This window comes from Durio zibethinus, chromosome 19 (genome assembly GCF_047325235.1).
Source record: "Durio zibethinus cultivar Kanyao isolate XHJ-2024 chromosome 19, ASM4732523v1, whole genome shotgun sequence".
In the NCBI taxonomy this organism is placed as follows: domain Eukaryota; kingdom Viridiplantae; phylum Streptophyta; class Magnoliopsida; order Malvales; family Malvaceae; genus Durio; species Durio zibethinus.
In genome coordinates, this window is record NC_143180.1 from 1,375,223 (window position 1) to 1,400,444 (window position 25,222).

Consider the following 25,222-nt stretch of genomic DNA (forward strand, 5'->3'; position numbering starts at 1 on the left):
TATGGAGTTTTTATATTTTACAAACGGAATTAAAATAATAATACATATTTTAAAGATATATTTAAAAATAGAAACTAAATTAATTAAAAATAAAATGAGATGTGTATATCTCTTAATCTCGTTTGTGGAATTAAAATATATTTAATTCAATTTACTTATCAAATATTAGTTCTTATTAATAAATAATAATTAGCTCAAACTGAACAACTCGAAAAAATTATTGAGTATTTTAACCATTCAAAATTTAATAAATGACCACTTATATGTGCAGAAAATAACATATCAACAACATATTTTAAGAAATCTTGCTATTTAATGTGCGTATTATCTAGTTTTGTTAAAAAAAAATTTATTTGAACAAAATAAAAAAAATTAAATCCTGGTTTGAACTGTATCAAATTAAGCATTATTTCCATAATTGAAAATTGACCCAAACATTGGATCATAAATTGATCATTGAATCTAATTAATCAAATGTCATCCACCTTACTTTTTAAATATCTGAAACTACTCAAGTTATTCATTTAATAGAAGAGTTGTTAATCACAGTTTTTTAATTTTATTTATTATTATTAATTTTAAATTTCAAATATGTGGCATATAAAAAAAATAATTTTTTAAATGTCTCTCATGAATGAATAATTTACTGATATTAGAAGAAGAATCAGGTTCGTGTATTGACATGTTAAATAAATAACTCATTCCTATCAATAAATATTTTTGAATATTTTTTTATAGAGATTGCATGTTTTGTTTTTAATTTTTATAATGTTGATGTGGCTATAGACTCCGCTATTACATAGTTCTAACTTGGCGTTTAAAAGACATTTGGTGATTAAGCATAGGTCTTAAAAACCCACTTCATCCATACGCTCAAGTGACATTCAAGAGACAAGGTGCATTCATTTTAGTAAGAGTTTATATTTGATGCATGGTCGGTGTAAAAATTTTATGTAATTTTAATGTATAAAATTTATATACTATCAATAAATCATATGATAATATTTTCTTAATAAGTAAATATCAATTCTTAAAATAAATATATAAAAATTAATATTTTTTCAAAATATTTTTTACATTAATGAGGTATTATTATTTAATTTATTCAATTAATAAGATAATATTATCTAATTCATTAACTGTATATAAAATTTATACACTAATAAAATATTAAATATAAACTTATTTAGTAATGTAAATTAATACATTACGTAATATTAAAGTGATTCAACAAGTTAAGTAATAAGGATTTATCTCATTAATAAAGTAGTATTATCTTATTTATTAACGGTATATAAAATTTATACACTAATAAAATATTAAATATAAACTTATTTAGTAATATAAATTAATACGTTACTTAATATTAAAATGATTCCACAAGTTAAGTAATAAGGATTTTTTACATTAATCTTATAAAAATAAAACTGTCATATTAAAATGAATATTTTGCCTTCATTTTTTTAAAATAAAATTCTTATTACTTAACTTCCATGGAGAACAAGTTTTATATGAACAATACATAATGAATGATTCTTGATTTTTATCTTAAACTTTTTCATTTCTCTTGGTACCCATATTGTCTTCAAATGTTTTGGTTTACATTAAAGTAATATTTTTCAATATGTTAAAATATTGAAGGAAATTAAAATTAATAGTAAATGAAGTGATCATCTAAAAATTGCTATACATCGGTGAAGTACACTGAATTAGAAAAAAATGTGAACGAGAGCTATTTTTTATCTTAAAAACTTTAAGATATCTCAGATAACTTTACACAAGCATAGCTTTTGTGGAAATCTTAGTTTCATTTTGAAATCGGTTGCTATTATATCCAAGTAATTAACTCCCTCATCGAATAGGAATAGGATTTCCATACCACCAACAGCATGTTTTGTGTATTTCTATTATTTCACGAATTTCTGTATTTATTCGAGTGATCCACAAACGATGAAAATCTTTTTTTTTCTCTATCTTTATCCCGAATAACTAAAACCAAAACTCTTCTCTTTATTAAATAATAATGGTTTAAATAAGTCTTGAATGAGTGCTTGACGTAAATAAATGATGACATCTCCTAGCTATATATCCCCTTGCATTATGGTCATTGAATTAAAAAAAATTTGATGAATAACCGTTTGTCTGTTTGACTAATCAAACACGGACTAGTTCATAGATCTTTGGGCTTCCATTACAAAGGAATAGAAACTTTACAAATAAAACTCAAGGATTGGCATTCATTCGATTACCAAGCAATAGAGACTCTACAAATAAAGCTAAAAAATTAGCTTTCCATTGCTGTTATTTTATATGTATATGGTTATAATTATTTACATTCTCCCTTATGATATAACACCAGGAGGACTGTTAACCAATGTGTATCATCTTACGAGAATAGAGTATGGTATAGATCAACCGGAACAGCTTGTTGAGTCTTATGCATGCCGGAGTTAGATCAGCATAGCATGCTTTGTGTGTTATGCATGCCAGATTTTGTTTCTGATGTATTAGGATTAAGTGAGGAATGAGTTTGATTTTAACCATGTTTTCTAAATTGACCTGGTTTAAGCTAAACTTTTGATACAATGATTTTGATTTGATAAACAATTTCAATTTCCATATCTTTCTCTGTTCTTTAACTTCTCTTTTGAATTTCATTTTTTAAATAGAATTTGCCGCTACCATCAGGGAATTGTTACAATTGAATATGGATAAAAAAATCAAAATAAAGACCACTGCTACCTCCATTCCTACTAATACCACAACTCCCAACAAATAAGAATTATAAGTCAATTTACATTCACTAACTCCGACCATACCAAAATGATTACATCTCCTTACATTGGCTACAAAGATGCAGCTCGACGCTGCACATTAATGGGATACCGCTTCTGCGTTCGGGTTGTTGGAAAGAAGACCAACTTATCTTTTTCAGCAGGTACCCAACTGTTTCAGAAATAAAAGGGTTACTTAATTACACAAGGTTAATCTAAATATGAAAATGAGGGAGAAAAAATGGATTGACAAATACCTGAACCGAGTTACAAGGTGGTGTAAAAATACAGAGAGTTCTACTCTAGCAAGCTCATATCCCGGGCACAGTCGAGGCCCTCCTCCAAATGGTGTGTAAACATTTCCAGGACAGCTCGTCCCGGAGTTATTCTGTCAAATTGATTGAAGAAAAATTGTAAAACTAGTATTCTATGTTGAGCTGAGTGTGCATCTACGCTTGCACGTGAAGGAAAAATCTACCTGCCATCTCCATGGATTGAAAGTGCGAGCATCTTTGAAGTGATCATGGTCAAGATGTACAGCTCGAAACGATGCAAAAACCTTCCAACCCTTTGGAATCGTGTAACCTGGTTGAATTGATCAGTTACAAGTAAGCACAAAAGCTAGCCTTAATTGAAGTTACATGATTATTAGACCACGGAAGAAGTGTATTTCTGACCTTTTATGTTAATGTCTGTCATTGCTCGCCTGAAAACTCCACTGATTATGTTTGCCACTCGCAATGTCTCATTAACAACCTGAAAAACACATTAAAATGCGAAATCAGGATGAAGGAAGAACATGGGCAGATTAAATTAAAGCCCTTGTTCCACCATTGCAATGTTCGAACTTACACATTGAGTGAATGGCATTGACTTATAATCACTCCATTCTAGAGCTTCTGACTCGCTTTTCTTCGCCCTAATCCCCTCATGCTCTTCCTGCCAAAGCAAATAATTAGAGCATTGAAGATTATAACTTTATGTCAGCATGAAAATCATGCCAATCTAAGAACAAAAAATTATGGTAAATGTGTGAGTCATTCCTCGTGCAACCCAAATCACTGGGTTCCTTTCGGTACACGATCGAAAGGAAGGTTTAATCAAAGATAAATTAAAAATTAACAAATAGTAGTATTTTTGGTAAAAGAAACCTGTAGTAGGAGGATAAAAAAAATTATAAATATTAAAAATTGAATTTCATCGATTATATGAATAAAATGAATTAAGCCTGCATTCAACAAATAATAGTGCTTGATCTAAAAATAAATAAATACTAGTAAAAAATTAGTATTGGTGTTAATTATGACCCATGGGCCTATGTGGGCCTCAAAGATCATGGGCCATATGGTGTTATCAGAAGCCCTAATGCCCTTGAATGGTCCCACTCTGCATAACACTGATTCAAAGACAATCAAACGGCTAGGATTCAAACCATCACGTGAACGTAGAGAGTTAAAACAAAAGCAATCCTAGGAATCAAAAAGTTTGCTTAGGTCTAGGGTCGTGACCTAGCTTATGACACCACCCCCCATCTTTCAAACTTTACCACCGTCCGATGGTCCTTTCCCTTGAAATCAGCACCGCTCATTTCCCAATGATTCACCTGTGGACCAAGGGTCAAATCATACACCCTATTGCACACAATAACGTTCCCAATGACCCAAAAATACCCTCTCAAATTTCCAAGTCTGGAAACGGGCTTTATGGTCATTTCGCCAAAGACAAAATGGTCAAAGAGTAAGATTGATCAGAGACTCTGACAAATGGTCAGATTTTGTTTTAATTTTCATAGAATTTTTTATTACAGCTTAAGGCGTGCAGTTTGGAGACGCATCATTTTGTCCGGTTAGACAAATTTCAGTTTCTACTTTGACTTTTATGTTTCAGTACTTTTTGCCTCTACTTTTGACCACACCGTTGAAACAAACTCCACAAATTTTACAGACCCTTCTTCCTTCCCTTCCCCCCCATTTCAACGTAAAATTTTCTTTTCTCTCTCATATTTTACAAATCACAAATAAATACTATACAAATATAATATAAAAATAATATAATTTAAAATTTTAATAATTATTATATATATTTTATATTTTTATATTAATATAAATTTTGATACATAATTTTCATATAAAATATAAAATAATCACATAAATTTTAGTATTTTATCCTAGGAGAACAGTAGGTCAATTCAAACATATAGTTCATTTTAAAATGTGTTTAAAATTGAAAGAAAATCCTTTTTATTAGTTCCCATATCAAACTCATGTTTGTCATTGCCAAGTAGGTTTTCAACGTAATTGTTTGGTAATATTATATAGTCCAAACAAATAAAGAAAACCCATGCGATCCATCATCCCATCCATGTGTGAATGGTTTATAGACTTATTTTTAGATAATGAAAATGAGAGTCTTCAAAAAGGAATGGCCAATTTTGATCATCATTTTTGTTAGGGTCCCACTATGAAAATTCAATTTTTTTTCCAAAAAAAAAAAAACCCAAACAAACATACCTTGAGTTGAGCCAAAGCAAGAGGGGCCTCAGTCAAGAACTTGACAGCAAGAGTCATGATAGTTGAAGTTGTTTCATAGCCAGCAACAAGCAAAGCTACCAAGAAATCTACAATTTCCTCATCGGAAAAATTGTCATCCCCTGCTAATAATGCTGCCAACATGTCATTCTTCCTCTCTCCTGCTTCATACTCTTTCCTTCTTTCCCTTACTATCAAGCTCAATGCCTCTGCCACCTTCGTCCTAGCCTTCAATACCCCATTAACAACAAATTTTATTGTAATCCCCCTTAGCAACTCTATTATATATTATGAATGAGTGATTAATTCAATGATATTGAAATCGATTTCAAAATTGAAGGTTTTGAATTCGAATTCTATAACCCAAAAGGCAAAAGAAAGATTAATAGTGTTAAGAGATATTAACATACTTTGATTGCTCGACGGTAGGTGGTGGAAAAGAGAGGCAAAGGAATGGTGAAGAAGCCTTCAATAACAAGCACGTATTCTTTTCTCAAACTCTCACTCCATTCACCAGGATCAAAACTCATCAGCTGCTTCACTGTTAACTCAAAAGTTATCTGCAAAAAAAAATAAATAAATAAAATTTAATGTTTATTGTTGAAGGACAAATGAAAGAAAACAATTAAAAAAAGGGTAATTAATCATGAAATATTAAAAATAATAATAATTAAAAAAAAGGAATAATTATCACAGGTGTGCACTGAAATGATGCTTTAAACAGAATGATTTCAGCCGTCAACTTTTCACCCCACATGGAATCTGAGTCACCACCGCCATTTTTAACGTGTTATAATCATTAATCAACTCGGGCTGTTCATCACCGAGGCAACTCAGTCCCAATAAAATAAAATTAATATGTAGATGGAGAGAGTTTTTTTATTTTTGTTTTATTTTTTACCTTCTTGGCCTCTTCCATGAGGAAGACACGGTCGGTCCAGGAGTCCAAGTTGAGCCGGACCAAACGGTCGATATCAATCAGAAGATGATCCCTGATAATTGATGAGTTAGCAAAACTCATAGTCAAAGAATGCATTCTTTTATGAAGACTTCCTTTCATCAAAAGCAAAGAATGCTTCCCAAGCAAATTCGATATCGAACCGGGGTAACTACTCTCAAACAGCTTCCCCTCGTTTTGCAAGATGAACCGGTTCGTTTCCGGATCAGCAGAGAAAACAGTCGGTTCACCGAAAACATGGGTTGTAAAGATCGAACCGTACCGGCTCACCCTCTCATCAATAAAAGGTTCAGGGTTTTCAGTCTTGTAAGCAGCTATAAGCTGTAAAGTCTCCCCAACAAAAGGCAAACCCAAGTTTCCCGGCGGCAAACAGAGCCGCCGGAGACGGTAAGCACGGAGGAGGAGGAAGAAGACGGCGGAGATGATGGCGGTGATGACAAGATAGTGAACAAAGATAGCCATGAAAAAGGGTATTTTTTGGTGAAGTCAAAAGAGAGAAAAAATGGGTTTTCTTTTTTATGAATATAAATACAAAGAGATTTTGAGAGAAGAGAAATGGGAGACTTATAAAGAGACGGGTGTGGTCTAGCACACGGGGGTATCTGTAAGAATCTAGGGAAGCGGAATGAAAAACGAAGAAATAAATGTTTGGGGATATTTCGATATCTAACATCTTTTGTTTTTTTTTCTTTAAATTTGACAGTCCCAAAAAAGAGTTGCCTTCTTTCTTTTTCTTATGAGAAAGTTAAGAAAGAGACGAAAAGAATGGAAAGAATTTAATGGTCACAACTCACAAGTGGGGGTGACCAACTATAGATGATAACTTGCTGTCAAAAACAGTAATTTAGTAAAAAAAAATATTTAATCTGGTTTTTTCCTTTTTTTTAATTCTTAAAAATTCAAGATTCATAGATTATTTAATTTTTTAAATTAAAATAATATATGTCATATTTAATAATAATTAAAAATTATATTTGAGATGATTTTAACAAAGAATCATGGATTATACTTAAATTTAAAATTTTTTATCAAAATAATAATTTTTTATCAATTAAATTAATTATTTGTTGATCTTAAATCTATGTTTAATCTTTGTAAAAGTATATTGAAAATAAAAGTTTAAATAAATATTGTATTAATGTAAGAAAATATGTTTTTGCTATCATTTGAAGGTGGAATTAAATTCAAATAAATCTGAAAATATTATGATTGATTTTTTTTGGGGGAGTGTTGGAATTTTAAAATGAGTTGAGGAGAGAGATAATACCGTATAGATAAGGATAAAAGGGAAGAAGAGACGAGGTGGTCATATTAAGATTGTTGATAATACACTGGAAAGGGAAAGGGGGAAGAAAAAAACAGAGTGCAAATTGCAAAAGTACTTGCCAATTTTTTTTTTTAATTAATAAAGAAGATGTTTTAAATATTAATAGTTTATCAAGTGAGTTTCGTTATATATGTTTAGGATTAATGTTAATAGAAAATACTTTTCAATATGCACCATAAAATTATTATTGTTTTTTTAATTTTTTGGATTGCAATCAAAATTCAAATTGAAGATTCTTAATTTTGAAGTAGACTTTAATAATATTTAACTAACAGCTCATTTATGGTTATGTTCATTGATATTTATGGTTACTTCAGAATTACTTATCAAGATTATTATATATATCCATTGATAATTTGGTATTTAATTTCACAAATTGAATTTTTTTAACAAGGCAACAATTGTTTTTTTAAGATGTAAAATGCTGTTCTAAAAAACCCTTTTCTTGGTAGTCTTGTCATGATCAATCAATTTAATTCATTGTCCACCAAAACTATCATAAATTTTGAGTTAAATTCTTTTATTGACAAATTTATATTAACTTGGTGATAGTGCATGATCATTTATGATATATGTTTGAATTTTTTTTAGTGATTTAGATTAATTTGGAAGAAAATAAGGCCAATCCCTATGTTTTTGAAAGATGAAGTTACTTTGGTTAAAAGTACTCAATATTTGTCCCTCACAAGATTCATATCCCATAAAAAATTGAAAAAATGATGTAGGAAGTATACACATTTTCCATTTGCTTTTACATTTTGCATCTCAAAATCTTTTTTCCCATGATGCATGTGTTCTCTTGGCCCACCAAGAACCAACTAGAAAAATTATATATCAATTCTCTTGTTTTTTTTATTAAAGTATATATCATTAAAAAATATAAAAATAATTAATTTTATATTGGTATAACTCAATTTTTTATATAATATATGATTTATAAGTTGGTATCAACTTGTTGATTCATTATCTTAATTATCCATTTAATATAAAGGATTTTATGATTCTTTTTAAGAATAGAACATTATGAGTTGGATTTAGGGTTGTTTACTTCACTTTACCAATTACAAAAATATCATAGTTCTCCTAATAAAGCAAATATGCTCCAATTCTTCAAAAATTCTATAAACTATTAGTTGAGTTAAATTATGAGCTAAGGACAATAATAAACTAAAGAAACTTGTATTATTTTAAGGTTTAATGCAAATAGAATGTCATTATTCCTCCACATTGTCCCACCAATTCCAAATGTTCACTTCCTGTCCATCTTAAAGAAAAGTAAGTGTCAAAAAGCTAAAAGCTAGTGATTCTCTTGATAAATTAGTTGTTTAATTTATGCAAAGAGAGGTTTTTCCCTTAAAATCACTTGAAACCTTTTCTTTCTTCAATTATCATTGGCATAGAGAATACTAAATGATCCACAAATGAAGCTTCTAAGCAAACTTAACAACCAGCCAATTATGGGGAAGGATTTTTTTCATTTTTTTTCCTTTTTTTTTTTTCTAAATATGAAGGTGATGATAGCATGTCATCCACATGGTCCCCATGAAGGACATTAAGACCTCTACCCACTAGACAACCCCATAAAATAATGATCCTAACAAGAACCCACAACTCTTTGTTTTATGTGTTACTATTATTTTAGAAAGCCTTTAACATGAAAATTTTCTTTTGAGAGATAGAAATCATTTTTAATATTTTTTGAATAAATAATAATAATAATAATATATTGTAAGCAACAACTTTCTTTTTTATAAAGAATGTCCAATTTGATGTTATAGATAATAAAGAGGTACAAGCATTGAAAATTTAATTTTAAATCTGTATTTGTTGAAATTAATTAATTATTTCGTTGATTAAAATTTAATTTTTGATAATTTTAAACACATATATATATATATATATATATAAATGATTACTGATTTAAAAATATAAAAAAATTTTAGGTCCTTTTTTCACTTTGAATCATTTTAAGAATTGAGAATGCCCACATCACACATTCTCAACTCACATAATTCTCATCATGTCGATGTTAAATCAAACTTTTCTTTCCCTCTTGAAACAAATCTTTTATATTTAATTTGTGAGCGGATTAAGAACCTTGTAATCATGGATTTTCTAAAGGGATTATATTTCAATTGAGGTATATATATATATATATACACTAGTGTGTATCTAGCTAGGTAGGTTAGTTGTTCTGAGACAGATTCGAAACCCCTGAATTCCTGGGATTTTGGACAGAATTCTTAGCTTATATAAATTAAACTTTGATAATGATGTATTTTAAATCTTAGCAAAAAATTATTGCTGGATTATGGGAATCCAAACCCAAATTCGAGGTTATTGCTCTACCATCACATCCATAGTCTTCATTGACACTAGCATATATGTCAATTAATTAATTAAATTCCTCTAAATGTTTATTATTATTAAATTTAAACATGTAATACATTAATTTTATTTTTTTAAGTTACTTTAATCAGTGTCACTAAAAACTGATTAACATTTCCTTTTAATTATTAGATTAAGATACTAATTTATCATACTTATATCAATGCAAATCATAGGCTTGGGAATATTGAGACGGTGATGCCTTTAGTGCCCTTTGAATCTTCTGCACCCATATCTATACACTAGCTAATGGCAGTATTTTCTAATACCCATAAATTTTCAATATCCTTATCATTCTTTATCTCTTCAATTATTCTTTTTGTTTTCAAAAGAATCAAAATCCATAAATGAAAGGACATGCTCAGACCGAATTAATTGTAGGCTTTTATCAGTATGTTCATGGCAAGTCCTGTGTTGAAGAATCAATGTCAAAAAAATGTACTCTTGACAAATTGCTCACATGTTTATGAACTATTGAAATTTTTACTCATAAAATTTAATTGTATATAATTTATATTAATTTCGTTTTAACTTCATATATAATATCAAAATTTTTAATATAATGATCGACTATTGTAATATAAACTTCTCCTTAATCCTACCAAAATTTGATCTTTATGATAGCATTTCAAAAATGAAATTCTGAATTAAATTTATTCAAGAGTCAAGTTATTCATCTAAATCCAAAGATTCGTTCAAATTTTGAGTAAGTTTAGATTAAAAAATTAAAACTCATTAAATGAATTTGAATATAATTTTTAAATTCATTTAAATTTCAAGTGAATCTTTAATAAAATATTTAAAACTCGAACTCGATTCGATCCAATCTAAATTCATATATATATAATTTTTTTATTTTTATACATATGTGAATTATATATAAATTAATTCATATATATATATATATTTAATTTTTATGTATATAAATTTTTATTTTTAATTTTATATATAAGTGAATTAAATAAAATTTCATTAAATTTAATTTAAGTACACTTTTTTGAATTTTTTATTATATAAATTAAACTTAATTGATGAATTTGGAATTTATTTTTTGAATTTGAATTAGACTTAAAACAATTAAGAGACATAAAATTTTTATCAAATCAAATATAAATTACTAATATCAAGCATGAACCATATTCGAACGTGACCCATAAACACCTCTATTTTGAAGCCATTACCTGATTATTGTCTTACCAAAAGAACTTGTACTCAAAAGATTAAAAATTCAAATCTCCTTATTATAACACTTTGCGACCCTCTAAGAATATCTTTAATTTTTCATTTCAAGATTCAAAAGCCGAAGGTACAAATGTGTGTTTGCATTTATTGCTCATATCAACTTGGTTTTAATTTTTTTCATGAAATTATTAGTTAGTTAGGGCAAAATGGTGGTTAGAATAAGGGAGGAGCCAATGTGAGAAATAGCTAGCTCACCAGAGCAATAATTCCCAGCTTTGTGCCGGTCCCTCAAAAGTCAAAACCCAGTTGTTCGATCGGAGGATAATGCAAAATCCAACCCCTGTACGAGCCGTGCTACTCCTTCCAACGGTCCATTTGATCCGACCCCCCTCCCCCCCCAACCCATCATTGTTTACATTAAATTAGGACCTACATTTGCTGTGCTAAGACTAAAAAAGATAACATATGGGACTAAAGAACCGATAGCATTTGATATTGCCACGTTAGCATGAAAAATATGAGTGTGCAATTGGTGATCAATTTTTATCTTGAAAATTATTAGGATTGCATTTTTTTTTTCTTTTGTGGGACATGAACAATTTTGTACCACATATGATATACGAATAATATACACTTGCCGACACATTTTTCTTGTATTTATTTATGGAAATTTCGCAAAATTATTATTCCATTTGGTTGCTAAGAAAATTGGATATTTTTTTTTTTGTAGTAACAAGAAAAAAATTGATATAATTTACTTGCACAAATTTCTGATAAACAATATCAATTTTTTGCTTCATCACTTTAGATTCATAAATTCCTTATAATTTAAATTAGATATATACATATATAATATAATATGAATTTGAGGCATTGGGGTCTACTCTTTAATTATTTTCTTTCCAAAACCAACATAGAATTTAGGGTGGAAGTCATTTGAAAGGAACACTTATTGGACCACAAAAGCCAAGGGTCACTCACATTTTGTGGTGCAAGAATGTGTTATTGTACCAATAATAAAGCAAAAAAAAAAAAAAGGACCACGAAATCTCATCAAATCTTTAACTCTTATTTATTCTTGTGTGAAGGGGACCAAATAATTCATTCCATTTAATTTCAAGATATCCCAAATCAAAATCATATATTTCTTATATTTCAGTTCATTTTTCTAAAAATTAAAAGGGAAAATTTTTTTGGTAAAAAAAATAAAAACTTTTGGATATATAATAAAAAGTAATTCCTATTCATTTCATAAATTTCATCTCTTTGATTTCAGAATTTTAACTCAAAACTTTCAAATTAAAGACTTAAATCTATTGGGATGTTCTCTAAACACATATTTTCAAACAAACAAAGTTAATATTTGGTACATAAATTAATTAGTATATATATATTAAGAACAAATACATATACTTCTTTTGTTTTTTTATTTATTTAATTTGAAGGTTTTTTTTTAATTATTCACTTAAACAATTTGCCCTTTTTTTTTTTGTTGAAATTAATAAAAGGTCAATTATTTTATGTAAATTTCTTAGTAGTTCCTTTCCCTCTTTTTCAATCTAACCCCAATCAGTTGAAATTTGGAAGTTATATAAACATTATAAATGAATGATTGAATGCCAAATCTATTTGGCTATCAACCATTCCACAAATTCCCCAACCAGCTCAAAAGTTGGATGGTGAAGGGTATAAATAATTGAGGACATTCTTCTGGCTTTGTCGAGCAAATTGGTAAAGCTGATTGGTACCCCAATTATTGCACCAAATATGTCAATAATTAATTAGTAGAGAATAATTTGCTCCCTGGGTCTTATCCAATTTATACTTTTCAATTTACTCTTTAATTTACACAACAATTCTTTTTTTTTTTTACTTGATAGGGTAATTAGTAATTCCTTATTCATATTATAATGAGAAGGTTCGTCCAATTTCATATTATATAAGAATGTGATCCGTCAAATTTCATACGTAAATTCTATCAACAAGTCACTCATTTATAACAACAATCGAATCTAAATTGTTTCTGAGTCAAATGATCAATTTGGACTCTAAATTAAAGATATTTAAGCCAATATTGCATATGCATAAGTATTCAAGTATGTACCAAATACTAAAGTGGAGTTACAGCTGCTGCTTACTTCAGATTATTATGAAATTCTATGATGTTTTGAGCATATGATTACTTGTAAAGAATCTCCATCTCATATTAAATAAAATATATATATATATATGATAATAAATTTGCTTAAGATTGGAAAGAAATTAGGATTAAATAAAATTTTGAATACCTCTAATTGTATTATTAAAAACATATTTAAAATTTGTGATTTAATTTAGTTATTTTGTAAAGTATTTTTAAAAAATTAATATCCAATAATTGTAAAATTTAAATATTAATATTTAAATATTTTTAAAATATTTTTTATTTTGAGACTACTATTTTAAAAAATATTTAATCAGATAAATTATGCTGCTAATCCATCCCATATCATAGGTTTTATTAAACATTTACAAAAATTGTATAACAGTAGTAACAAAAATTTTTTTCCCCAAAGCAGAGTGGGAAACTGTTGATTTTGGAGACAGGAAAGGCATTAGGTTGATGCCATTAGAATCAAACGAGAGAAAAAGAGAGAAGAAAGCAGTGACGTCAAAGGGGTCAACAACTGAGCCAAGTCAGCCCACGAGACACGAGGTCTGATCCCACACGTGTGGCCACTGACAAAAATACATTTCAAAGTTCTAAAAATTTTTAATTTAATTTTTGTACACTTTCCAATGTCTGATACTTCACACGAATGAGATGTGTCAGAATTGCACGTGTGCTTCCATTTAATGTCTTTTGACAATGACTGAATAGAAAGAGAAAGAGAACCCAACCCTCACATGCAATTTTTTCTTACATTAATTTTTGGGGAATAATTTAGCCTTTTTTGTCCTCTGGCTAAATGGTTGATTCTTTGGGTATAGCAAAGCTAAAGCTTATAGCTTATAGCTTAGCTCCTCCATCTTTGGGTGCATTGAGAGCAACTACATAACAACTAGTTTCTTGTTTTGGTTTGTGATAAACTCCTAAGAAAGATATTTTTTTTTATTGAAAAATCTTGTCAATTGTTGTCTTGAAAAATTTTGAAAATGAAAACCACTATTTCCATTTTTTTTTTAATTTTTATGAATGAAATTTTAGACATATAAATCGTTTTAATTATTAAGTTAAGAGTGTTGATGTGCAATTTTTTCATTTATCTTATCAAAAGTTTACATTTTTTGTAATGTTGACAAAAAATCTTGGGTACTCTTATATTGAAATACAAAGACAAAACAAATTTGAATTAAAATTTAATAATTATTTAAATTTTTATTTTTTTCTTGTAATTAATTATATTTTTAAATATTTATTTTCATTAATTAAGTTCTTATTAAAAATAATTAATGATTTAATTGAGTGAAAATAAATTTATACAGATTTAATTAAGAAAAAATAAATATTTAAATATTTAATTGATTTAAAATAAAAAATTTAAAGTTTGATTAATCATAATAAAATATAAAAAATTTAAATGATTATCAAGTTTTTATTTAAAACTTTTTTTATATTTTTTGCCTAATTTAAATCATTTACTATTGAAATGATGAACTAATGAATTGAATCAATTCTTAATTTTTTTTTTATTTATTTCAGTTTCTCTCCCTCCAAAATTTCTTTGTTCTTATCTTTGACTGAGTTTATTTATATTTTTTTGTGATAGATTAATTAGTTGAAAATGTTTAAAAGATAGTACAAATAAGGATAAAGACAAATGATACACGACAAATTGAGTGGATATCATTTGATTTTGTGTTTGTTGCTTTCATAATCGTATATATCAATTGTCAAGTGAAATTGAAAGTTATCAAATGTCTTTTGCAGATGCAGGTGATTTTTCGGTTTCTGTAACCATGAATGATAAATGAACAAGCTAAATGAGATTGGATAACTGTGTTTTTCTTTTAATTTCATGTAAAATAGCAAACAATAGACAAGCTCAACTTGCTAGATTCAGTTTCGCTTAACTGGTTATTAAACTATAAACAGGGACATGGTTTCCCAATTAATTTCCACCCTTTATTCGTAATTGAATGAGGGAAAAAGGAAAATATTTATCTTGGCAAAAGAAAGAAAAGGAAAAATATATTTTACTGATAATTTTCTAATTTTAAATCTGCTCATACTGATCTTTTGTATCGAAATGTCTTTTTTTCAAAAGAATCGTAAGAACAAATCATCAATCCGAAACAAACAATATTATACAATTTAATGGAGTTTATGTTTTATTTTCAGATTAGGGTTTGAGTCAAAAAAATTAACTTTTTATGAAAATGTAAGATAAGATTATTTATATTAGATTCAGTGAGTTTGACTCTTCCCCGGAATTCATGCATAACGAAAGCTTTACGCATTGAATTGGTTTCTTTTTCTTTTTTTAATTTTTGATTTCAGGTGATATGATGCAATTAGATCACTACCAAAAGTTTTGGGGTTGTTTCCATTGGAGATGTGGTTTCAGAAAATTCCTACTACAAACTTTTACCTAAGATTTCCCTTGTTTTCTCCCTAGAAATGCTGGTTGGTGATTGTTTTTTTTTTTTTTTGAATGATTTGGTCGGCCAAATTCCTTTCTGATCTTTGGGGGTTTGGTTTCTTTGTCTCTAATCCACACTTCTCTCATCCTGTTTATGCCTAATTTTTTCTTCAAACACTGCAGCAATTTCATGACTTTGCTTGACTTTGCCCACCAATCATTCACTAATAAACCAAGTTATTAATGACTTAAGCCAAAATTTCCCATCTTTAATCTTTTTGACAAGGAGAAACAAAAAAAGTAAAAAAAGCAGTATCCAGGGGTTGCTATCGGCTGTTCATCTTTTGATTTATTTGCTTGTTGCTCTTAAAAATGGGGACAAAGCTGCCTAATTATATGCATAGGTTCATTTGAAATCATTCATTGTCTGCTTTCCTTTTTCTTTGTCTTTGATTTTGCCAGAAACTAATATCCTGCCATTCATGTCTTCTCTCCTTCACTTCACAGTGTGTGAATCCAAGTTTTTTTTCTTCCATGATTCCCATCCCCAAGTCATAGACTATTATTTTTCCCAGGCTAGTAAGCTGCCTTTGGCTAAAAGGAAAAAAAAAAACGTGTGAAGTAATTGGAGTCGGATTCATTGCACAAAGCAATGATATGAACTACTTTAAAGTAATTTTGAAACCAAGAAAATATAGGGTAATGACTTCCCATTGTATGGTTCATTTGCTTTTATTTTGTCCAACAAAAGAAAATTAAGATGAAATAATTAAGTAATGACAATCTTATTTGATGGTAATCATAATTTTCCTTGTAAAATGATAGCTAGAAAAAGATAATGAGCTTTTTAATTAAATATTAGGGGTATTTTTGATTCAAAAGATAAATTATTTTTTTATTCATCAAAGATTGTCATTAGATAATTAAAAGCATTTTTTACTTTTAAATGATATATATAATGTTATATCAATTCGATTATATCATTATTTTACTTTACAAATTTCTCACATTTCTTTTATTAATAGAATAATCTATGTATTATCTATTTATTTGATTATTTTTTTTATTTTTCTATTTTATTCTCTTTTTGACTTCTCATATTTTAATCTTTAATTTGAATATCGGAACGTAAGTGCAAAACATACCCATTTATCTTTATTCTTAACTAGTTTTTTTTTTTTTATAATTTACCCTCAATTTAAAATTTTGACACAAACATTAAAATAAACTACATATTTTATTATTTTTGAGATAGTTAAAAATTGAATCATAATTATTAAAACTAATATAAGATTATATAATAATAATTATAATTAAGATCGGAGCCCCACCGCACGTGCATGCGTGAATTGGTGCGACAAAAATTCGGACATGGTCGAATAAACAAACAAACCCACATTAGCAAAAACAGGTTTCTTAATTTTGTTTATTCTTTCCTTTCGTTGGAACTGACATTGGAAATGATTAATGTTGGAGATCATGAAAAACAATGATTAAAGCTTGAATTATAGATGTTAAATCATTATTAGAATAAGAAACACAAAAGAAAAAGAAATGGCGGAGTGTAGGAATTGTGGGTTATAGCTTTGTTTTCATGGCTTTTTGCCATTGCTTCTTTGATGACGACGATGATGATAGTGGCACTTTGCTTTCCACTTGGCCTGTCTTTTACGATCACGTGGCTATCAATGCTTACTTTCCGACAACATGTTTTGACATCAACACGTGTGGAATGATGGTTCATCTCGTGAATTTTCACTTTACAGCCCGTGTATTTGATCATAAAGGCTGTTAATGTATAAAAGCTAGACAATACTTTATATGCTCTATAATTATGGCCTGGAAAGTGGTTTACCTTTAGTTTAATTCTGTAAAGTTCAAACTTTACAGTAACTTGTAGCATGCCTGATCAATCATACCTTAAAGCAGCGACTCGAGATCCAACATATATGAAAGTGAAATTTACAATTTTCAAATTAATATATGAGAATCTCTTCCCATGAAATTTCATATGCACCCTTAATCTCATTGTGAAAGCAGGACATCAAAATCCCACTAGCATGTGTCTGGCAGATTGTTGGAATGGAGCCAAAGCCCTTTAGGAATTTGGGTCATTGTAGGGTCAAGATGCTGATAATTATAATCTTGGGTTTCTTTTCCATGATGAAATGGATGCCTTTGAAAAAGCTGGCCCAAATTTGCTAGACCCGAATCTGATCTATTGTCTAACCTCATTGTGAGGAGCTATTCATACTTAGAAACTGATCTGGACCAAGTTGTAGTTACTAGCATATGAATGAAAGTTGTAGTTACATCTTTTCATCTCCATGCAAATCTTTCATAGAAAGTGTTTGGTCTCCGCAGGCTCTAAACAATTGTTTCATTTGAGATCAGTAGATGCAACTATGCATCTCTTGAGAATTAAAATCTATTGAAGTAAGAATGAAACTATAAAAGTGAAAAAAATAAAAACACACCCTACATGTGTTTCTGATTGAATCCACAGAGCAGTAACTGAAGAATTGAGCCCTATTCCTCTTTGGACTTGAATACATTGGTCTGTGTTACTAGTTGGTAATTTGCAGGCAAGGCTGAGGTAGAATGTTCAGATACATATTCACAGAGATAATGAGGTAGTATATATTAGCCGACCGGATGCAGTAAGTAATCTTACAGGACTAATATGGCAATAAAGGAGCTGTGTTTTCTTTCTCCTCAAAAAACTAAGCACACATGACATAACTCAAACATACTATCATACAAAGCCACTAAGCCAGAATTTGTAGCATTGTTCATTTACAGGACTGAATCAGGAACCATGCAAGATTCAGTCATCATCCTCATCTTCTTCTTCTTCATCCTCCTACAATTGCAAAAGGCAAACTGACATCAGGATTTATCAGAGAAATAGATATGCAAAACTTGAACATTTTAATAGCAGAGAATCAATATGGTCAGAGTCAATTATGATTTGCAATGAGGAAATTGAATTTTAATACTGATGCAGTGCAGCAACACATTGAATACACCAATAAACCAACAAAGTGTTGAAAAGTTTTGACACAAGCAATCCTTCACTCAGCTACATCTCTAGACCAGCAAGCATATGAAAACATACCAGAAAGGATCATTAACTAGGGTTTCTGAGCGAAAATTTATAGTTGAGGTGTTAGTTGAGAGTTTGCAGGACTCAAGGCAATCCCAAAGTACAGTAGCTAGGGCATGATTCATCCGGTAAATTTCAAACACAGAATTTTTAGTCAAGCGACTACTGAAATTTGTGGACAGACTTCTATCTTATCATCAGTAACATTTGAACCTCATACTTACCACAATCCCACCACGTTTTTACCATTTCAGCTAATGCCTATCATAATTATAAAGAGATGGAAGTAAATCATAATCAAAATACCATATCCATTGATTAGGATGTAGTTGCAACAGATACAAAACTAAATCTGCAGTATTTTCAGATATGTTGCTCAGAGCAACATATATCTAAATGGATGTTCAATTGCAGCTTATAGGCAAAATACACCAATCAGAAAAGTTTAGCAGATGACCAAATCAGACCACACTATAGTTATGCAAAAACTGTTACCATATAACAAAGAACTGCTGCAAAAGTGAAAGTTTTCAACTCAGGTACAAGGTAGACAAGGCAAGTATTCTTAGCTTAAATAGATTACCTCACTTTCTTCATCATCTTTGTCATTCACCTGGGATTTTGATGTTTCAGACTCAACTTCTTCCTCATCATCACTACTTTCCTGAGTTAGACAAAAAAAAGTCGAGAGAAATCTAAAATATGACAAATTATGCATTTCTTTCTCAAGAACAGAATGACAATTTACCTGTTTCTTGTTGTAGGCTTCCATGAGCTTCTCATATTCTGATTTCCTTTTTGCTGCTTTTGCTTCATATGGAGCTTTCTCCTACCAATAGCAACCCATGGAAGATTAGGTAAGGATTTGAGGGGCACTGACTCTCAAAATGCTAAGAATCAAGCCACAGATAGAGAAAAGAACTTACTAACAACTTTATATTCCATTTCCCATAACTAGTTAATTTGACTAATTAATATATGTGATAAATTTCCAACTTGTGACATCAATCAGGAGATGCATATCTCAAAATCCACCATCCAACCCTATGCAGTACCAAATATCTAGGTCCCCTGTAGTTTAGACAAAACTGGCATTGGCTTGACCATGCCATATTAGTTCCAAAGTCGTCGAACATGTGATTGGTGCATAGCCAGGTCCATAGGAGCCACATTGAAAGTTTTATGCATCACCTTTACAAACAGAATCCAAGGTATTTTCCAAGTTAAAGGCGACCATCGGAGTTGTGGTTGACATAATTCATTGTCCATACACATCCCAACCAACACAAGTAATTTTAGGTGATATTGAGAACTTACTGCATCAGACATGGACTTCCACTTCTCTCCCCCTGCTTTGCCCACCTTCATCACAATATCCAGTGACAAAATCAATTTGACATTCCAGATGAAGAGATATAAAAAATTCAACAGCAGCATTTTCCAAATCAAGTAAACACATGATAACAGATTGCTACTTACAGCAGAGACAGCCTTCACTTTTGGATGCTCTTGTTTGTAAATTATTCTGAACTCTTCTCTGCAACCAAATTTATAGTTGAATGATATCTTGCAGATGGACTCAAATTTCATTACTTTTGTTACAACCATCCGAGGGAAACTTACAGAAAAACAAAGAAAGCAGTGGGAGGTCTCTTGGGTTTGTTGGGGTCTTTCTTGGTTGATGTCACGTTCTTAGCGCGTTTTTTGTTACTCTTATCAGCCCGGATTGCTGCCTTTCGCTTTCCAATAATCCTAAAGAGAAGAAATTTACACACTATTCATTTCTTGTTATAATATACAAAAGGAAATAACCAGAATGAATTAAATGTAATGTAAGTATAATGCTTGAAACAATGACTTTTTGATCAAGAATGACATGGACCAAAAGTTAGACTCAGAATAACAAAGTTACTCAGACATTACACAACATTTGTCAATTAGAAGTTTTCGAGCAAAAGAAAATAACCTGTCTTCAACAGGCTTTACTGCTTCCTTGTTGTCCTTCCTTGCAGCTGCTCTACTCCTTGTTGCCTTCATCCTTACAAGAAAGCTTCCTGAAATAACACACTTAAAACTGTCATTAAACTAACAAGGAATGCTGAATCTAGATTCATATGATTATAGTCAACAAGGGAGACAACTTTGAATGAACAATCTAGGATTACAGTTCCAGGATCATTGTACTTAAAGTCGTATTATTTGCAACAAAGATTACATTTTTTTAACAAAATTTTCAATCTTGTACCCAAATTTTGTTGAAAAGTTCCAAAAAGAGGAAGTTTGAGCCATAAAAAACTAAAAATTTCTAGGAAAACAAGCTTGTCATAAAACATGAAAGTCAAACCAGTGTTCCTTTCATCAACAAATACACAGAAAAAGAAAATCAGACCATAAAAGTAACAGAAATACCCAGATAGAAAAACCTGCAAAGGGAATCAAAGGCTATACAAGGAAAATAAAACTAGATCAGCAAGGATCGCAACTAAAGACAAAAGACTTTGCACAAAAATAAAACTATCAAAACAAATAAACAGCAATAAAAAACGGATAAATATTAGATCAAACAAACAAAAATATATATGCAAAAAACTGTAAAAGGAAATATACCTCTTGAATGGAAGAAAAAAGAACCCAAGAAATTGCAAATAAAAAAGGAAAAAAAAAGTAGAGAATAGGAGGAAAGAGGGTACTAAAACTAAAAGCAGAGAAAGAACAGATGAAGATGCCAACAAGATAATCGTGGGAGGTCCATTAGGGTGATATGAGGCAACTTTTGGGAGGATAGTGAGGAAGTTGACTGTGGGTGCTTTTTGTCGCTTTGTTTCGGAGTTATGATCATGTTACTGGCGGAGTATCTAACATGTCTGACATATTGGTTTCTCATTGGTTGTCATCGAAACCAAGTCTACTGCTTGAAACTACTGTACACGACTTTTGTCACTTTATTTGCATGGAGTAGAATTAATAGGTCCCCTTCTGTGTTAGCTGAGCAATATTTATCTTTTCAATTTTCTCTCTATTTCCTTCCTTGCTGTACAATTAAGCAAATACTACGTAAATTCTGTCCACTTGATGTTAATCATAACTTGAAAAAGAAGGAATTGTAATTTCGTTCCCCTATAGACATATAGATAGAGAAAATTTCTTTTGCTTCAATCTTGGGCACAAAAAACAATCATTTTTCCATTATAAAACAACCTAATTGTTTGGTTAAAATGAATCCTTAAATGAAATCTATGATGGAAAATGACAAAACAATCCTAAATGACCCCACAAAATAATAAGGTGAAGAAGTCATCAGCCATCCAACCTCACCCACAAAGAGATAAGGCAGAAATAAGGGCCCTAAATTTCCCATTCACATCCATCAATTTGATAGAAATAATAACACCAAAAACTAAGTGGGCATAAATAAACTTTGTCAATAGATTATTCCCTATTGAGTATTGACATAACAATATAACATAGTATTATATATTTTGCAAACCAACAACTCTCTAGCAACTCCATCAGCACCACCGCCTAGCCCTCAGCCATGGCCACAGCCACCACTGTAGCCGCTTCCACGTCACATTTTTTCCGTGCCCGTATCTACAACCCTAACGTAAGCTCTGGTAGAATCCAAGCAAGGTTTGGCTTTAACTTTGGCAAGAAGAAAGCACCACCACCACCCAAAAAAGCATCCCCAAAACCACGATCTGACCGCCTTGTTTGGTTCCCCGGTGCAAACCCACCGGAATGGCTTGATGGGACAATGATCGGAGACCGAGGGTTTGACCCTTTTGGCTTTGCTAAACCAGCAGAATACTTGCAGTTTGATTTTGACTCATTGGATCAGAACTTGGCCAAGAATGAGGCTGGTGAGATTATAGGGGTGATTAACGAGACGGCGGAGCTGAAGCCGACCCCGTTTCAGCCGTACACAGAGGTGTTTGGGATTCAAAGGTTCAGAGAGTGTGAGCTGATTCATGGGAGATGGGCAATGTTAGGAAGTCTTGGTGCTATTGCTGTTGAGGCACTCACTGGCGTTGCATGGCAAGACGCAGGAAAGGTACATACGTAGTATAATGTACTAATCAACTATATTAAATGCAAATTTCACGTATGTATATACATATATATATATTATATTATAATTTGAATTGTATTATAAACCTCTTAAAATGTAGATTTTTAGGCATTCCTTAAAACATTTTAACAGCATCATCTCCTGATTTTTTCAAGAACATGTATAACTTCAAAAGTATACTTTCAAATATTAAATCTAAAATCAGCTGATTAACTCAAAATTGTTATCGGCCATTTATTTTATTTATTTATTGGTCACAATTGATTATTTATTTTAACTAAATGCCTTTGTTATTCGTATTAATATTTGTATTATTTGATACATAATTAAATTAGGAGTATTTATATAATTAATCTGACAACAATACACTTTCCATTTAGATTCATATGTAAACTAAATGTTTAATTCTAAAAAAAAAATAATGTAAACTATATGTTATTGTGTCTTTTATTGAACCTTAGGCTTTGAAATGCATGTGATTGTGTTTTAATTAAATGGCTATTAGCAAGAAGTGGATATAATCCCTATATATGTTATTTAAGTTTGTCAAAATTTGTTACTATTTCTTTAGTGAATTGGGTCTTAAGTTTATTTTATATTTAGTTGGCAATTCTTCATTAGGTAAGTGATTAGGAATGATACAAAAATATATAGTATAGATGGACTCTTCAACATGATTTATTTATTATAATTATATGTAAATGCAACCTAAACTTATAAATTTATTGTTATTTTGGGAGCAAAATTAAATATTTGAGAGCTAGAGTAGGTGAGATGAGTGGAGGAAAAAGATTAATGTTGGATACAAGATTATTGATCGAAATACTTAAATCAGCGCCCCCCCACCCCAAAAAAAAAAAAAAAAAAAGGATCTTCCATTTGGCGGGACACTTTCCTTGCATGAAGGGAAAGATGACCCTTTGGGACCATATGAAAATGGCTGGATGGCAACACACCAATTTTTTGGTTTCTTCAATATATACATACGTGTCTTCTTGTGATCCAAGCAAAATTTTACGATTGCATTGGCTGATGAAGTGATGATGACACGTGTTGATTTTGATATCCACTGGCCATATTAAAGATGATAAATTTTGTATTTAAATTCTGATTTTTCTATTTTATTGGTGCTGGATTTTTTTTCTTTTCTTTTTGTTTTTTTTCAGGTTGAGTTAGTGGAAGGATCATCTTACCTTGGCCAGCCACTTCCTTTTAGCCTGACCACACTAATATGGATAGAGGTTTTGGTAATTGGTTACATTGAGTTTCAGAGGAATGCTGAGCTTGACCCTGAGAAAAGGCTTTACCCTGGTGGGTACTTTGATCCCCTTGGGTTAGCCTCTGATCCTCAGAAAATTGACAACCTGAAACTCGCAGAAATCAAGCATTCCAGGCTTGCCATGGTAGCTTTCCTCATCTTTGGAATCCAGGCTGCAACAACTGGAAAGGGTCCTATCAGCTTCATTGCTAGCTTTAACAATTAATTTGATGGTTATATTGGGATAACAATTTGAATAATTTTATTTTATGTTCTTGTAAAAAGAAAAAAAAAAAACTGGAGAAATCTTATTTGTATGGCATTTATCTAAGTGGACAGGCCACTTGTTAATATGTACATCAAATTGAAAAAAAATTCAATTCAATCATGATCGAGAAAAGCCATGAAAAAGACCTTAGCATGGACTTTAGAAAAGTAAAATTAATGGGCCAAACACAATAAGGATTTATGAGCTCTTTGGGACATAATCCTTGAATTTATTGTCCCATTTTGACGAAAATAATCATCCCATTCTAACTTTATAGACACTAAAATATAGGAGTAGGTTTTCTTGAACAAAGGGAAACAAGGAATTCAGATTCACCATTGCAACAAAACCTATACCCTATCCCACCCTAATTATTACTTTTGCTATATTTTTTTAACAAAGAAAGTTGCTGAGAGTAAAAAAAATATATATTTTTAAATTTATTAACATTATTTTTTAAAAAGAAAAATACGAATCAATTGAGTTGATTTTATATTAGTTAATTATATTCTAAAAGACAACTTCATTATATCTAATTAAAGGTATGACTGGTGCGCGGTGACTTTTACTTTTTGGTAGGTATTTTTAATTATAATTTAACTATAAAATAAAAGGTAACAATAATGGAACCATTTAAAAGTAACAAGAAGCAAAATTCTTTGTTTTACTTAAAAGCAGTTAAAAAAAAAAAAAAAAGCAAGCCTTTTACCAAATGCCAAATCTAACTAAACTTATGAAACAAACGTTCTATATCTTGCATTATTGTTGATATGAAGAGAGTCAATCATCATAGTTAATAAGG

At 30.2% G+C, this 25,222-nt stretch overlaps 3 protein-coding genes across 5 annotated transcripts; 1 reads left to right on the forward strand and 2 right to left on the reverse strand.

Moving 5' to 3' along the window:
• Positions 1-2,720: 2,720 nt before the first annotated feature.
• Positions 2,721-6,970, reverse strand: CPD (Cytochrome P450 superfamily protein). 3 transcript variants are annotated; one of them, XM_022909275.2, is made up of 9 exons: positions 6,204-6,344; positions 5,997-6,115; positions 5,713-5,862; positions 5,285-5,530; positions 3,627-3,713; positions 3,452-3,530; positions 3,253-3,359; positions 3,032-3,162; positions 2,721-2,946 (listed from the first exon to the last, which is right to left on the reverse strand). In XM_022909275.2, the coding sequence occupies exons 2-9, from the start codon at positions 6,057-6,059 to the stop codon at positions 2,847-2,849; spliced, it is 963 nt and encodes a 320-aa protein (XP_022765010.1). In that variant the 5' UTR covers positions 6,060-6,115; positions 6,204-6,344; the 3' UTR covers positions 2,721-2,846. The 3 variants fall into 3 exon arrangements, with proteins under 3 accessions (XP_022765010.1, XP_022765008.1, XP_022765009.1); XM_022909273.2 differs by lacking the exon at positions 5,997-6,115 and having other exon boundaries at positions 6,204-6,968; XM_022909274.2 differs by lacking the exons at positions 5,285-5,530; positions 5,997-6,115 and having other exon boundaries at positions 6,204-6,970.
• Positions 6,971-18,335: 11,365 nt separating this feature from the next.
• LOC111310125 (high mobility group B protein 3-like) lies at positions 18,336-21,734 on the reverse strand. Its single transcript, XM_022909278.2, has 8 exons — positions 21,433-21,734; positions 20,792-20,879; positions 20,449-20,577; positions 20,305-20,362; positions 20,143-20,187; positions 19,574-19,654; positions 19,409-19,489; positions 18,336-18,582 (listed from the first exon to the last, which is right to left on the reverse strand). The coding sequence occupies exons 2-8, from the start codon at positions 20,860-20,862 to the stop codon at positions 18,547-18,549; spliced, it is 501 nt and encodes a 166-aa protein (XP_022765013.1). The 5' UTR covers positions 20,863-20,879; positions 21,433-21,734; the 3' UTR covers positions 18,336-18,546.
• A 514-nt stretch (positions 21,735-22,248) lies between these two features.
• LOC111310124 (chlorophyll a-b binding protein CP29.3, chloroplastic-like) lies at positions 22,249-24,563 on the forward strand. Its single transcript, XM_022909276.2, has 2 exons — positions 22,249-22,876; positions 24,061-24,563. Exons 1-2 carry the CDS (start codon positions 22,361-22,363, stop codon positions 24,376-24,378), a joined length of 834 nt encoding a protein of 277 aa, XP_022765011.1. The 5' UTR covers positions 22,249-22,360; the 3' UTR covers positions 24,379-24,563.
• The last annotated feature ends 659 nt before the right edge of the window (positions 24,564-25,222 follow it).